Source organism: Trachypithecus francoisi, unplaced genomic scaffold (genome assembly GCF_009764315.1).
Source record: "Trachypithecus francoisi isolate TF-2019V2 unplaced genomic scaffold, Tfra_2.0 Lachesis_group12, whole genome shotgun sequence".
NCBI classification, from domain to species: Eukaryota; Metazoa; Chordata; class Mammalia; order Primates; family Cercopithecidae; genus Trachypithecus; species Trachypithecus francoisi.
The window spans coordinates 93,101,440-93,116,799 of NW_022681457.1; the positions used below are offsets into that span (position 1 = coordinate 93,101,440).

At 53.5% G+C, this 15,360-nt stretch overlaps 1 protein-coding gene across 9 annotated transcripts in view; it reads left to right on the top strand.

Annotated features, from left to right (window-relative positions):
* Positions 1 to 9,501: 9,501 nt before the first annotated feature.
* COL16A1 (collagen type XVI alpha 1 chain) overlaps positions 9,502 to 15,360 on the top strand; it is a 51,532-nt gene continuing 45,673 nt past the window's right edge. For 6 of the 9 annotated variants that reach the window (XM_033227363.1, XM_033227362.1, XM_033227364.1 and 3 more), the window contains exons 1-5: positions 9,679 to 9,838; positions 11,461 to 11,567; positions 13,558 to 13,632; positions 13,743 to 13,860; positions 15,063 to 15,186. In XM_033227363.1, coding sequence (XP_033083254.1) covers positions 11,495 to 11,567; positions 13,558 to 13,632; positions 13,743 to 13,860; positions 15,063 to 15,186 — 390 coding nt within the window. In that variant the 5' untranslated portion in view covers positions 9,679 to 9,838; positions 11,461 to 11,494. Of the gene's footprint in view, positions 9,839 to 11,460; positions 11,568 to 13,557; positions 13,633 to 13,742; positions 13,861 to 15,062; positions 15,187 to 15,360 lie in introns of all 9 variants that reach the window. The other 3 variants (XM_033227360.1, XM_033227369.1, XM_033227370.1) reach the window with 1 other exon arrangement.

Consider the following 15,360-nt stretch of genomic DNA (forward strand, 5'->3'; position numbering starts at 1 on the left):
CCTGTTTCCTACTGTAGGTGCTCCACCCGAGGATGACACCCAGGTTTATGGCCCATTCCCCTGTCAATTGGGAATGAGACATACTTGGGATTGTCCTAATGATTGAAATAATTATTTTTTTTTTTTGAGACAGAGTCTCGCTCTGTCGCCCAGGCTGGAGTGCAATGGCGCAATCTCAGCTCACTGCAACCTCCACCTCCTGGGTTCAAGCGATTCTCCTGTCTCAGCCTCTCAAATAGCTGGATTACAGGTGCCCGCCAACACGCCTGGCTAATTTTTTTGTATTTAGTAGAGATAGTGTTTCACCATGTTGGTCAGGCTGGTCTTAAACTCCTGACTTCAGGTGATCCACCTGCCTCCCAAAAGTGTTGGGATCATAGACGTGAGCGACTGCGCCTGGCCGAAATAATTTTTTAAAAAGCAGTGGTGGCATATTGGGAGTCACACACACCTGGCTTCAGTCCCGCTCAGCAAGTTACCATCTCCGACACCTATTTTTCTCCTCTTCCAGAGGAGGATTAATGGGTGTGGTGTGGTGAGCTCCTTTCCCTGGAAGGACTTAGCTAAGGTGGTATGGGGAATGGCCACAGGGTACTTGGATGGATCTGGAACACCTGGTAAACTGAGGCATGTAAGAGGCCTGAATTAGGGGTGAGGGAGAGGGTGGCACCCTGGCCCTCACACAGGTCTGTCTCACTTCACCCCACTCCCGTTCCCCTTCCCCATCTCAAAGAGGGGACATGTTTGGATCATTACAGGTTTAAGACCCTCAGACTTGGGAGAAATGGAGTGGGCTCAAGAGCCTCCAAGTTCAGCCTTCCCTTGTTTCCCAAGGGCAAGAAGCCTCCTAAAGCCAAACAATGCATCAAGGTAGACCTCGGCCTTGAACCTAGGCCCCCAGGCCTTCAGTCCCAGGCTGTCTCCCATCCTCCCACCAGCTGTCCTCTTTTGTTCAAACACACCAGTGTCTGGCCTTTTCTGAATGGTCAAGGCTGACAAACAAATACTCCAGTTGATTTTCTTTCTTTACATATTATTGTTTAGACTGCTTCATGGAAAAATGTCTTATGTCTGTCAGAAATGTCATTGAGCTCTTAAAGCTACATGAAACCAGCTATGTAAATAATAAAATGGGGGATCAGGGGGAAATGTCAGAGATGAACATGGGTGTAAGATGCAGGACAAGAGTCCGCTCCAATAAAAATAAGGTACATAAGAATGAGCATTGTTGAATGTTCACTATGGACTTGGCGTAGTCTCATGCATTATCTCATTGACTCCTCACAATTCCATGTGGTTAGTGTTATTACTATCACCCGCTTTTACAGATATGGAAACTATGCCTCACAGAGGTGAAGGAATCTGCCCAAGATAACAAAGCCAGGAAGTAGCAGAGCCAGGATCACACCCTTTCTTGTTCTCTGATTTATTTTCTGCTTTGGTGAAACAGTTGGGGTTTCTCCCTGAACTTTCCCTTAGCCTGATCACTCCCTTAACCTCCTTTCTAGCCAGGTCATCAGGCCTCTCCCACTCAACCCCAGTCCAGGCACTGCTGGGAGGAGGAGGAGCTGGGCAGCTGCCAGAGCTTCTCTCCACCCAGAGATTCCAGGATTCGAAGAACTTATGAAACCAACTGTCTGAGTTTCTTGCATGCAAAGAAAGAATCTGGGAGTCCCTGAATACTCCCCTCATCACCAAGCATCCCCCAGGAGACTCCTTGGTTTGTACTTCATGGAGGGGAGTTTGTCCTCAGAAGGAGCTCAACACCCTCTTTCATTCATGCAGCAACTATTTATAAAACACCTAGTCTCTGTCACAGGCTCTAGGGAGAAATGGCAAGAAAAGCAACTCCTTCTGTGGCTTCCGGTTTCGCAGGACACAAAGACGCTCAAGCAAATCAATGGCCAATAATTGATGGTCCTCCTCCCTCCTCCAAGCTTCTGCCCAGATCTACCCCCTCTGGGGGCCTATGCCCAATTTCCTTCTCCACCTCCAAGTGGGAAGGAAAGAGAAGATAGCCTCAAAGCTAAACGTTGAGGGGAGGGAAGCCCGCCAAGGCACTGCATGTGTTGTGGTGGTGAAGATTACATACTCTCTTTGTGGTGGCAATGAGAGTTACACACTCTCATCGTACGTCTAAAATAGCTGGCATTCACTGAGTTCCAGGAACCAAGCTCAGCACTTTAAATGTCCTGTCACAGGTAACCCTCACAGCATGCTTGTGAGGTAGGGACAATGCTGGTTCACCAACGAGAAAACTGAGGCTTACTCCAGAAAGATGGGATAGTTCGTCAAAAGCCACACAGCTAGTAAGTGGTACAGGCGGGATTTGAACGCAGTTACCCTGGAACTAGAGTTCCTTCACCCCTTCCTTTAACCACTATGCTGAGGTCTTTTTTTTTTTTTAGATGGAGTCTTGCTCTGTTGCCCAGGCTGGAATGCAATGACACAATTTTTGTATTTTTAGTAGAGACAGGGTTTCACGATCTTGGCCAGGCTGGTCTTGAACTCCTGACCTTGTGATCCACCTACCACGGCCTCCCAAAGTGCTGGGATTACCTCAGGCTTATCTCAGATGGCATCTCCTGCCTTGCTCTGCTTAGGCCTGGAGAGATATCTGATAGGCAGGAGAAGAGGATGTTTTAGTTCTCTGCTCTCTGGGAGCTTCTGTTTGGAGAGGGTGAGCATTGCCTGGGTTGGGGATCCTAATGCTGGTGAGCACTTCTGAGAGTTCACTAGGTGCCAGCATCCTGTGAAGGGCTTTCTCTTTGTCACTATCTCCCTTAATCCTTCCAGCAACCCTAAGTGATAGGCACTGCTGTTTTCTCTGCTTGCAGAGAAAGAGGTTAAATGATATCCCCTCATAGACTCAGTAAGGGCTGGAGTCAGGATTTGAACCCACATGCAGATAATCAAACATCATACTCTCCTGCAGGGGTTCTCAAATGTGGTCCCTGGGTCCACAACATCAGCATCACCTGGAAAGCAAACTACGAATCAGAAACTCCGAGAGTGGGATCTGCTGACCTGTGTTTAACAAGTCCTCCAAGCTTGAGTACGCCTATCCTCCTGCTTTACAGAACTTGGGGGACTGCATGTGACCTGAGTAAACTCATGGGTCCTGGGGTTAGGTAGAGTCAAGCTCCAATCTCTGACCCACCTGACTTTCTAGCCTTAAATTTTTTTTTTTTTTTGAGATGGAGTTTCACTCTGTTGCCCAGGCAGAAGTGCAGTGGTGTGATCTCAGCTCACTGCAACCTCCACCTCCCGGGTTCAAGTGATTCTTCTGCCTCAGCCTCCCAACTAGCTGGGATCACAGGTGCGTGCCGCCATGCCTGGCTAATTTTTGTACTTTTAGTAGAGATGGGGTTGCACCATGTTGGCCAGGCTGGTCTTGAACTCCTGACCTCAAGTGATCCACCTACCTCCACCTCCCAGAGTGTTGGGATTACAGGCGTGAGCCATTGTGCCCAGCCCAGAACAGGATTTCTCACTTTCAGCACTACTGAGATTTGGGCCAGATAATTCTGATTGTGAGGGACTGTCCTGGGTGTTGTAGGATGGTAGGCATATCATTGACCTCTGTCCTCTAGATGCCAGTGGCAACCCCTCCCCCATTATGACAATCAGAAATGGCTCCAAACATTGCCAAATGTCCCCTGGGAGCAAAGTTGCCCCCCCATGGAGAACCACTGGGGTAGAATAATTAGGCCAGTTTCTTTTTTTCTTCCCTCCCTCCCTCCCTCCCTCCCTCCCTCCCTTCCTTCCTTCCTTCCTTTCTTTTTTGAAACAGAGTTTCACTTTTGTTGCCCAGGCTAGAGTGCAATGCGGCAATCTCAGCTCACTGCAACCTCCACCTCCCGGGTTCAAACGATTCTCCTGCCTCAGCCTCCCAAGTAGCTGGGACTACAGGGGTGCACCACCACATCCGGCTAATTTTTATATTTAGAGATGGGGTTTCACTATGTTGGCCAGGCTGGCCTCTAACTCCAGACCTCGTGATCCACCTGCCTCGGCCTCCCAAAGTGCTTGGATCATAGGTGTGAGCCACCACGCCCGGCTTAGGCCTGTTTCTTTTAGATGCTGTAACACACCAGGCTAGATAGTTTAAGCTGGGATTGTATGGCGCGTGGGGACCAGGACCCAGAGCCACATAGTGGCTAGAGGTAAGACTGGAATCCAGGGCTTCTGTGCCTGCCACAACTCTCTGTGAGTCATTCAGAACAGGTGGGCAGAGTCCAGGGGCAGCCAAGCTGGGGCCAGGATACCTGGAGTGTCTCCCTCCTCCCGTCTCCACCTTCCCTGGCCATTGCCACATCCACAGCAGTGCCCATCAGGCTCTGGGCTCACCTCTCTTGCAGCTCCGGGGTGGTCAAACCAAGCAGGTGTCTAGTAACATGAGCTGCTTGAAGTAAGATGCCCTGTCTGGGCCTGGTTGCTGGGGAAGGTTGCCAGGACCCAGGTCTCAGTGAGGAGTTTGCCATGGCCCGTAGCGGAGGTGGGGCATTATCAGAGAGGAGCGCTGGCCTTCCCACTGCGACCACAAAGCTGCCAGTCAGAGGTGAAAGATGGGTCTCCCTGCCACAGGGACGCGGACAGCCATGAAGACGTGGTGGCCAAGCTGATTTAGGACAAGAGGAAGGAAGAAGGAAAGGCAGAGAGGCAGAGATCTAGAGCCAGTAAGATGGAGACCAGACCCAGAAACAGAGACGGGCAGATGGAGAATGAGTGAGACACACACGGAGAGACAGAGACAGGGTGAAGAGAGATACAAACGCACAGAGAGACAGTGACAGGGGAGACAGAGACAAAGAGAGACAGAAGACAGAAACGTAAAGATGCAGAAAGTGTGAGAAAAAGAGACCAGAGACACAAAGACATAGAGATGCCAAGTTAGATACACAGGATCCCAAACACAGAGGAAAACAGAGGGACCTACAAGAGAGAGCTGGAGACGGGGACAGACTTGCTGAGAAGGAAGAAAGAGCCACAGAGATTTTACACAGACAGAGGACAGAGACAGTGAGAGACACACTCAGAGAAACCAAAGCAGCCAGAGAGAGTCCTGGTCCTCTGGTCTCAGTCTCTCCTCTGCGACCCCGAAGCTGCACCTGTGTGTCTGCATATGAGGACGCAGGTGCATACTCATGTGTGCTTACGCCATACCTCCTGCAGTGCATAGCTGTGTCTGTGTGCTGGGACACTGCTTGCATGCATTTAGCCACTCATTCAATAGTGAGTGCCTGCAGGGTGCCAGGCTCAGCTGAAGGACGGTATTAATGGTGGACAGGGACACTCATGGAGCTTTCATGATTATTAGTGGAGAAAGACAACAAACAAACAAATACCAGAGCTATGTAGAGATTTAAAACAGGGTCGGGCTGGGCATAGTGACTCATGCCTGTAATCCCAGCACTTTGGGAGACGGAGGCAGAAGGATCACTTGAGGCCAGGAATTCAACACCAGCCTAGGCAACATAGCAAGACCCTGCCTCTACAAAAACATTTTTAAAATAGCCAGGAGTGGTGGTGCCAGCCTGTAGTCCTAGCTACTCAGGAGGCTGAGGAGGGAGGATCACTTGAACCCAGGAGTTCAAGGCTGCAGTGAGCTATGATCACACCACTGCACTCCAGCCTGGGTGACAGAATGAGACCCTGTCTCAAAAAAACCAAACCAAACCAACCAAGCAAACGAACCCCAAACCGGGATCATGTGATGGGGAGCAACTAGGGGATCCTCATATCTGGTGATCAGGGAAGGCCACTCTGAGGAGTTGACTTAGGAGGTGAGACCTGGATATCAAAAAGCCAGCCTGGCAAAGACAAGGGGCAAATCCTTGCCAGCAGAGAGAAGAGTTGGTGCACAACGGCTGAGGGGAAAGTGAACTTAGTGAATTCAGGAATGAGAAAGGAAGTGGGTGGGTGGCTACGGTTTTTGGGGTGAGATGGCTGGACAGGAAGGCAGAGGCGAGATCATGAAGGACTTGGCAAGGCCAAGGGAAAGATTTGGGGCTTTATTCTAGGAAGACTGATACAACAGAGTGAAGCCAACGGATATGGGCTTGAAAAGGTCTTACTGGCTGGGTGTGGTGGTTCACGTCTATAATCCCAGCTCTTTGGGACGCCAAGGCGGGTGGATTACCTGAGGTCAGGAGTTCAGGACCAGCCTGGCCAACATGGTGAAACCCCGTCTCTACTAAAAATACAAAAATTAGCCAGGCGTCGTGGCGGGGACCTGTAATCTCAGCTACTTAGGAGGCTGACAGGAGAATCGCTTGAACCCGGGAGGCAGAGGTTGCAGTGAGCCGAGATCACGCCATTGCACTCCAGCCTGGGCGACAAGAGCAAAACTCTGTCTCAAAAAAAAAAAAAAACAAAAGAAAGAAAGAAAAGTCTTACTGGCTGCTGGGTGGGAAGTAAGTGGGTGGTGGGGCCCCATGGCAGCAGGCAGATCAGTTGGGAGCTCTTGCAACAAACAGCCCAGCAGAAGATGATCGTGGCCTGGGTGAGGGTTGCAGCTGTGGAGGTGGGGAGGAGTGGATGGATGTGGGCTGTATTTGCGGGGTAGAATTGACAGGATTAGATGGGGTTGGTAGGGAAAAGGAAGGAGCCAAGGTTTTCAGGTTTTCACCTGAGCAACAGAATGAATTATGGTGGCATTTAAAGGGATGAGGAAGTCAGGAAGGGCATATCTGCGGAAGAGTAATCAATCATGTGTGATGTGTCTGCGTGTGAGCCCATATGCGCATATGCCAGGGCCCAGGTGTGCACATGTACATGTGGGGGTTCTGGTCCACTGTTCAAGCCTCAGACCTTCACACCATCTCCGCATGAATGCATGGGGGCTCCTGGGCCTGTCCTGGGACCAGGCCCTGGGTTGGCTCTTCACCCTGTCCCAGCCCCAGGGGCTGCCCCTGCCATACGGGGATTCCCCAGTGGGGAGCAGAGGGCCCTTGGGCACTGCCGACATCTGGGCATACTACCCCAGGTCCAGAAGGCCTTGGTAGCCCCACCCAGCAGCAACACGCAGGCTCCAGGGCAGCTGGTGGTGATTAGCAGCATTGATTACCTCGTGGTGATGCCATCTGGGGTGAGGGCACTGAGCCCAGCCCCATGGGATACCTGGATTGCTGGTGTGCAGGGCTTTCTGGCGCTGAATGCATGTAAAAGTGTCAGCATAGCTGCATGTATGCATATGTGTACATGTGTCATTGTGTGCATGTTCCAGCTGGTGTTTCTCTGGGAGCTGAGTCTGTGTGGCCATCTATGTCTGTGTGCACACATGTATGTGCTGCAGGTCTGCAGGCTTCTCTGCTTGCATATTTGAATAATTATGCCTGTGGGCACATGTATGTTTGCGTGCACACATGTCTGTGTGTACATGCATGTGTCTGTGTGTGCACATTCAAGTCTATGCAGTGCTGTATGCACGCATTCTGAGAATTATGCACCTGTGTTTGGATATGTCCAGGGATATATTTCTGTGGGGTAATCTGGGCTCTTACATGTGTCTCTGTGTATCTTTTATGTGGAGGCGTATCCTGTGTGTCTACACATCAGTGTGTAACTGTTTCTAGGGCCAGGGTGTGTCTGTGTGAACATGAGTGCCTACACATGCATATGGAGTCTGCGTACCCAAGTGCTGTGCTAGCACTTTACCTGACTGCGTGTTTCTGGATGTGTGCACGTATGTGTGGAAGGGAGGAAGGGGCACGGGCACATTCCTAGACTGTGTCTATGATAGTGTTCCTAGGTGTAAGGTGTGTCCCAGGCTTAGCTGTTCCTGTGAGCACCCTTGGGGTGCTGTGGGAAGGCATCGGGCTCTCCCTTCTCAGGTTCCTCCATCCCCGGCCCAGTCACCTGCCCTGTCTGGGGTGCGGGTGGGAGCTGTCAGGATGGCACGGTGGGTAAGAGCACGTGCTGAGTCTAGGCTGGCTGGACATGAGTCCTGCTCCACCACTGACTAGCTGTGGGATCCCGGGCAAGTTGTGTTTTTCTCGTGCTGCAGATTTGAGAATAAAAATGGAATTCTGCCTTAAGGTGTTGTTGTCAAGATCGAAGGAGTTAGCATATGTGAAGTTCTCAGCACAGAGCCTGACCTATGTGTGTTTCCCACCTCTCCCGAGTGCCCACTGCTGGGGCAGCACCCTCTGGCAGGGCAGGCGGGGCTTGTGCCCACCCACCCCTCAAGCCAGAGTGCTCAGACGGCCCCACCCCCTCCGCTTCCCGCCTGCTGAGCTCAGCACTTCCCAGGCCCCACCACTGCCACTGCCACATCTGGGCCAGCTCCTCACTGGGACCACAGTGGGGCGCCTCTGTGGCCTGGTTGGGGTTTCCGCTGACTCAGCGCCTCTGGGTCTGGAGACGGGAAATCCCAGGCCTGCCCCCCACAACCTCTCCCTGCGTTAGCGTTAGCTGGGGCCACAGGGCTGGGCGCGTTGCTTCCACAGGGCCCCCCTCAATTGGGGACGCTTAGTTTCTCCCTCTTCAGCCCAGCATCTCATGGCCTCTTGAACCTACTTTGTGGATTCTCAGCCTTGGTGCCAGTAAATTTGCTTTTGGTCTACAGGGGGAGGAGACCCTTGGTGGGGGGTTCACCTTGGTCAACGGCCCTGCCTCTGGACAGAACTGGAAACATTACCAACTCCTTCCTCCTCAGAGCTCCAATCTTTCAGCCCAGCTCAATTCCTCTTGCGTCCTTGGACCGTGAATATAAAGCAGATCCCTCCACAGTGCTGGTATAAAGGCTTGAAATTCAGTCCCATCCCCTGCCAGGGATCACAGTAATAACGATAATAGCAGCAAATATTTACTGAGCTCCTTTTATGTGCCAGACCGTGTGCTAAGTGCTTACAGCCTTTGGCCCATTCCCTGCTTACAGCAAAGGTCTGTGAGGCATATACTCTCACGATCCCATCTTCCAGATGAGAAAAAGGAGTATGGTTACATAGCACATTTGGAACTGCAAAGCCAGAGCAGGGGCCAGGGATTTGAGCCCTTCCAACCTCATGGAGTAAGGAGGAATAGGGGGACTCCCTCAGTCTCGCTTCTCTGGGAGTCAGGCCAGAGCAGAGGGGGTTAATTTAGCACGGGGGAGGGAGGGGATTTCCCCCCCCCCCTCCCAGTACAGACAGACTTAGGGACTGACTGACTGGGAATGTTAGGCAGAGGAACTGGAAAAAGCTAACCACCAAGGCTTGGGCGGCAGCCACATCGTGGGTGCCACGCACTTGGGAGGAGGGTCTCTACCCTTCTCCCTCCACCCCTGTCCCTCCCCCGCACTCCCCGCCCCGCAGCCTTCTGGGGGCCCAGCCAGGGACATGGAAAGGGGGGTACTTCAAACTCCAGGCCTGGCTCTTAAAGGGCCCGCAGGAACCCCTTTCCAGGGCAGCTCTGGACACGCAGGGTCCCGCCTAGCTCGAGGCTCGCTCACCTGGCGGTGAGGCAGGAGGGGCGGGCCTGGGAGCTGGGCCAGACCTGGGGCGGGGCTGTTCACCCCGCAGTCCGGCCGCCTCTGCTGCTGCTGGAGCCCCCTCTCGGCCCTCCTCCTCCTCCTCCTCCCTGGCGGGCCAGTCCAGCTGTGTTCCATTAGTGTCCCTGGCAGGTCCCCAGCCCCCTAGAACCGCCCCTCTTCCCCCACCCGGAGTGGCCGGCAGTCCCGGCAGGCGTGCGCCGGGCAGCAGACAGCCAGGAGAGCTCCATAGTGTGTCAGGAAGCTGGGGACCCGTGACTGTCAGGGAGAGATGAAGAACCCCTAGCGGGCCTGAGGAACCCAGGCTCTGCTTCCTCCCGCCGCTGCCTGCACTGCTCAGTGAGGTGGGGGGATCCCCGGCCACCGGTAAGTGGGGATACAGTGGGTGGCCTCAGGGCTCTGGGCTGAGAGACCCTCTCTGCCAGACTTGCTGTGTGACCTGGGGAAAGTGGTATTCCCTCTCTGGGCCTTGGTCATCTTCTCTAGAGCGAGATGAGCTCTAAACTCCATCCTGGTTCTGACTGTCCCTGCGCCCAAATCTACGCCTCTATGTTGGGGTGAGCCATCTCCTTGGAAGCTTCTCTGGCTCTGTCCTTGTAGCCCTCCACTCTGGCTGGAGCCTGAGGAGTGGCGACCAGAGACTAGGAGCCAGAATCGGACAGGATCACATCCATCCTCACGCCTCCACATACACCCACTTGGCGCCACAACTGGCAGCTCTTCTATTGGCTGGCAGGAGGAAGGCCAGGATAGGGTTTGAGAGCTGGGATGTGTATATCACTAGGATGGGGGATGAATAGGTTGGGGGCACACTTCTGTCCCAGGGAGAAGGGGGCTGGAGTCCTATCCCAAATATATTGGGGTAAGGGGCCCTTTCTGTTTTCATTTCCTATCCATGATTGAGGGAAGGAAAATTGGATTCCATTATAGTTGGAAGGAATGCAGTCAGACTTGCATTAGAACTTCCCAACAGGAAGACCTACAGGAGGGGTGGTCATAGGCTGGCTGTGCGCATGTGGGTATGTGCAAGCTGGTGTGTCTGGGTATATCAGCGAGCATATGTTTCTGTGAGCATGCCTGTGGGCGGATAGCTTTGTATGCACACTGGTACCACATATGTGTGTCCTTATGTACGTGTACCTGTGCATCTGCGTGTGCTGTGCTGACACATGCATGGCTCTGTGTTTGTGCACGTGAGCTGCCTGTCCTGGGGGAGGCCAGATGATGTATGGCTCTGCTGGCCGCTTGCTGAGCCTGTATTGATTTATCTGGGCTGATCCATCAGGGTTTAATAAAACTAAAAGACGAGCATCCATCAGCGGGTTGGGGGGAGTGGGCAGGAGGAGGTTGGCAACGAGGTCCTGAGCCCTAGAGACCTGCTCTCCTGCCCATTGTACCCATGGGGAAAGCTTCCTTGCCCCCCCCACAGCCCTGTGGAAGCCTGTGGCCCACAGTCTCAGCCCAGTCACCAGCCCCTGACCCTGTGGGTGCCTGGCAGGGCTTCCCGGCCTGAGCTAGGTGCAGCTAGTAAAGTATCAGGCTGGTATAAATACCAGGACAGTGCACAAAGTGTTAGACTATTGAAATATTTCCACGTGTCTTGATAAATAGCCTCTGCTTTCAGCCCCCATCACTATTCCAACTTCTCTGGCCTTAAGACCTTCTAGACCTCTCTTCAATACAGCAAGTGTCCACTGGCGCAGCCGGATGCTGCCTGGACACTATTTCAGTGCAGTAGGCAGCTTTCTGCATTGCCTGAAAGCTGGTATCCGTGCCATACCGGTGGTTAAATATTTTGAATATCACCTCTGCTCAAATCCTAGCCCAAGGCCTGTGGTTGGGCCTCTGAGAGAGACTGTTGCCTGGCCAGACCTCCTGCCACCCCAATACCAGTGCCTGGGCCCCACGGGCGGGCCACAACTTGCCCACGTGTGGAGTTGTGCTGTGTGAACTCAGAAATCCGCCTTCCCGGTCTCTGTGGTTTTCAGGTGCTGTGGCTGTAGCCGACCTCTTTGGACCAGGATGTGGGTATCCTGGGCTCCTGGCCTGTGGCTGCTCGGTCTTTGGGCTACCTTCAGCCATGGGGCAAATACAGGTGAGATGACACAGGAGAGTCAGAGTCTCATAGGCCTGCAACTGGTTTCCTGGGGTGCTGGGGTCCTTGCACATATGTGACCATGTATGTGTGGTCATGTGGGCAATTATAGCAGAGTGTGGGTTCAGGGTGCTCTGAGGTGTTGGTGCCCTCGAGCCTGTGTGCGGTGAGCTGGAGAGTGTGTGCACGTGTGTCTTCGTATGTTTATGTCTCTGAGCATCTCTGTGTTTGTCTCTTAGACTGGCTCTGTGCATTCGTATGTATTCCTGTGTCTCTGTGTGTAGCAGAACAATCCCCCACCCCAATACGTAAGCCAATCCTGTGGACACATTGCTGGTAGGACCAGTGGAGTGGGGAGGAACAGGCGGTGAGCTCTCCCTGCACAAGGACGCCGCCTCCCCAGAGAACCCCAAGTCCCGCTGATCCTTTTCATGGTGGAGACTCCATCCCTCCAGCTCACGTGCTTCTCCTCCTCCACAGCTGGCCCTGAATTTCTAATAAAAGGCCCGCCCCGAGGCCCAGACTCGGGATGAGACAGAGGGTGCAGCTTTCCAGGGCCCAAAGCCAGGGGAAGTTGACCGGGCAACTTGCCTGGCCTTGCTGGATGCCCTCTGGGCTCAGTAGCTCAGCTGCCTAGCCAAGCAGGAACAGAACCTAGGACCCAAATCCAGCTAGGAAAAGCAAAAAAACCAAGAAGTTGAGGTGCAAGGGATTGTGGACCCGGGTGAGTGTGGCTGCCTGCCCCTTGTATGTGCACATATGTGCTTCTGCTTGTGTGTGCGTGAGCTTTGCTCCCTCTCCCTCACTGGGTCCCCTGGGGGGACGGGGCAGAGAATTTCAACATCTGTAAGGAATCTGGGCCCATTGCCAAGGGGTGAGTCACCCATTGCTGCTGTGATGCTGAAGACAGTGGAGGTCTTTCTGACCAGACCTGGGGGAGGGAGAGTCCAGTGGGGTCACTGGGACCGGGCCCCTGGGCCCCAGGATTTCTTCTTCCAGCCAGTCTAGCCAGGGAGTGCAAGGCCAGCTTCTAGGAGCTGTCTTCACTGTCTTTTCCCACCTATCCCTCTGCATTGATGAGAAGGCCTTTTTGATTCTGGCCTCTTTCCTATTGTAGCACCTCCCCCAACACTTCTGCTCAGTCAACCCCAGGGAGAGGGAGGCCCATGGCTGCCCACCTGTTCTTTCAGGGCTTTGGAAACCTGAATTAAGCTATCTCCTTCTCTGGGAGCCCTTACCCATTAATATGCCCTTCCTGGAGCTCCAAGGCCCTGGTGGTACCCTTAAGCTTATGGTCCCCTCAGACCCTCAGTCTCTTCTCACTGTTTCACAAGGTGGTTATTCAGGTAAATATTCATTCTGTTGGCTCATACTTGTGTCTGGCTTGCTTGTCTGATTTGGATGTAGGAAGTTCCCATTGCTGAGAGCACATGTGCCAGCTGCACATGTCATCCCTTGTGGCCTGGGCACCTACAACTCCCACATGTACAGACATGTACATATAATTGTACATAACACATAGTGTGCATGATTCTGACGTTTCCTTACCCCAAAAGAGCTCCTCTGTCCCCTACCTGGGTGTACGTCATGGAGGGGGCACATGTATAAACACACAGCTCCCCACTCCATCTGTGCTTGAGAGCCACGTAGAGTTTCGTGTATTCTCTCCCTTGCTGGCCTAGCTCCTGACTTGGGAGTGTTGGGAGATTTGGGTTCCTGGAGTTCTGGGCCTGCTCTGTTGTTGGCTCACTTAGTGAGCTTGGCCTGGCCCTCAGTCTCTGGGCCTCAGTCTTCCCAACCGTTTGCTGGGTTGGTGGGCCTCCAGGCTCCCTGGGGAGCCAGGGTCAGAAGGCAGGTGGTGAAGGCAGGATCTAGCTGATGGTCCAGAGTGAGGACTATAAACTTGCTCCCTCCCAGGTTCCCCAGCGTCCAGCCATGCAGCAACCTTGGCCTGAGCGCACCTAATGTCCCCCTGCTCCTTCTCTTCCAGGTGCACATTGCCCACCTTCACAGCAGGAAGGACTCAAATTGGAACACAGTAGTAGCCTGCCAGCCAATGTGACTGGTGAGCCCCTATCCATCTCATCCCGCCGTCCCCGCGACCTTCCTCTGGGAGTGATCTGTACCCCTCTCTGCCTGCTCAGCTGAGCTCTTCACCTGATGTCTCCCCCAAAGGCTTCAACCTCATCCGCCGACTCAGCCTCATGAAGATGTCTGCCATCAAGAAGATCCGCAACCCCAAGGGGCCTCTCATCCTGCGCCTGGGGGCGGCCTCCGTGACCCAGCCTACGCGGTAAAGGCATCCATGCAACCACTGAGAATCAACACTGACCTCAGCCACACTCCTCAGCAACTTGGATGTGGGGCTTAAGCCCAGGGGCCTCTCTGTGGGTCATTTCATTCCACCCCCTGCCAGGAGTCAACCTGGTCTCCACCCCTGGGCTTGTGGGGTGGGCTGAGAGGCGGTACCTGGCAGACCTACCTTCTGTCTTTCCCCTGTCTCTGGCCAGCAGTGGGTGGGAACATGTCTGCATCCTATGGGCACTGTGAGAACACAGGATGTGGGCGGGAACCTGGCAAGAGTCATGTGCGTGTGTGTGTGTGTGTGCGCGTGCGCACATGCATGTGTGTGCACCACGTGTGTGAAGTCCAAACTCCCACAAGCCCCTGGGTGGTCTGGCCCCTGCTTGCCTCTTCAACCTCAGCTCTCAAAAGGCTCTTTTTTATCTCTTGCTGCTCTAGTCATGCTGAACCCTTTCCATCTTTGTTTCAGCATCTCTCCTTCCACCCTAGGCTCAGTTATTCACCCAGAGTATTCTGGGTTCATTGGAAGCACTTATTCAAATTGCAATGCAATAGTGAAATAGTCATTCTGGGGATTCTTTGCTCATGGCCTCCCTGCCCCCATCAGACTTGAAGGCTCCATGAAGGCAAGCACTGCCTCTGTATTTTCACCACGGTGTATGGTTTTTTGTTGTTGTTGTTGTTGTTTTTGTTTGTTTGTTTTTGAGACCAAGTCTTGCTCTGTTGCCCAGGCTGGAGTGCAGTGGCATGATCTTGGCTCACCATAACCTCCACCTCCTGGGTTCAAGCGATTCTCCTGCCTCAGCCTCCCAAGTAACTGGGATTACAAGAGCCTGCCACTACACCTGGCTAGTTTTTGTATTTTTAGTAGAGATGGGGTTTCACGATGTTGCCCAGGCTGGTCTCCAACTCCTGGCCTCAGGTGATCCGCCCGCCTCGGCCTCCCACAGTGCTGGGATTACAGGTGTGCGCCACCGTGCCCAGCCTTCACCACTGTTATTCCCAGCAGCCAGACCCACACCTAGCTCACGGAGGGCACTCAGTAAAGGTGTGGAGAGTGAATGAATATATATGATGGAAGGTGTGTGCCTGTGGATGTCTTGGGTAGGCTCAGCAGTCCTGAGGGTCTAGGGTGGGCAGCAGTTGGGTCCTCACTGGAGCCTCGGGGCACCCTCCCTGCTTCATCTGCAGACGAGTATTCCCTCGGGGCCTCCCGGAGGAGTTTGCCCTGGTGCTGACACTACTGCTGAAGAAACACACCCACCAGAAGACATGGTATCTGTTTCAAGTGACCGATGCCGATGGGTATCCACAGGTGAACTTCCTCCGTGCCCTGACTGCTTCTTAGGGCATTGGGTAGTACCAGGCCAGCCCAACTTTCATCCCGGCTTGTGATGTCTGGGATCTCCCTGCGTCATCCTGTGCCTACCCTCAAGCCTGCCCCCAGCCCACCAATACCTGCCTCATTCTTTCAGGATGTATAGCTCCT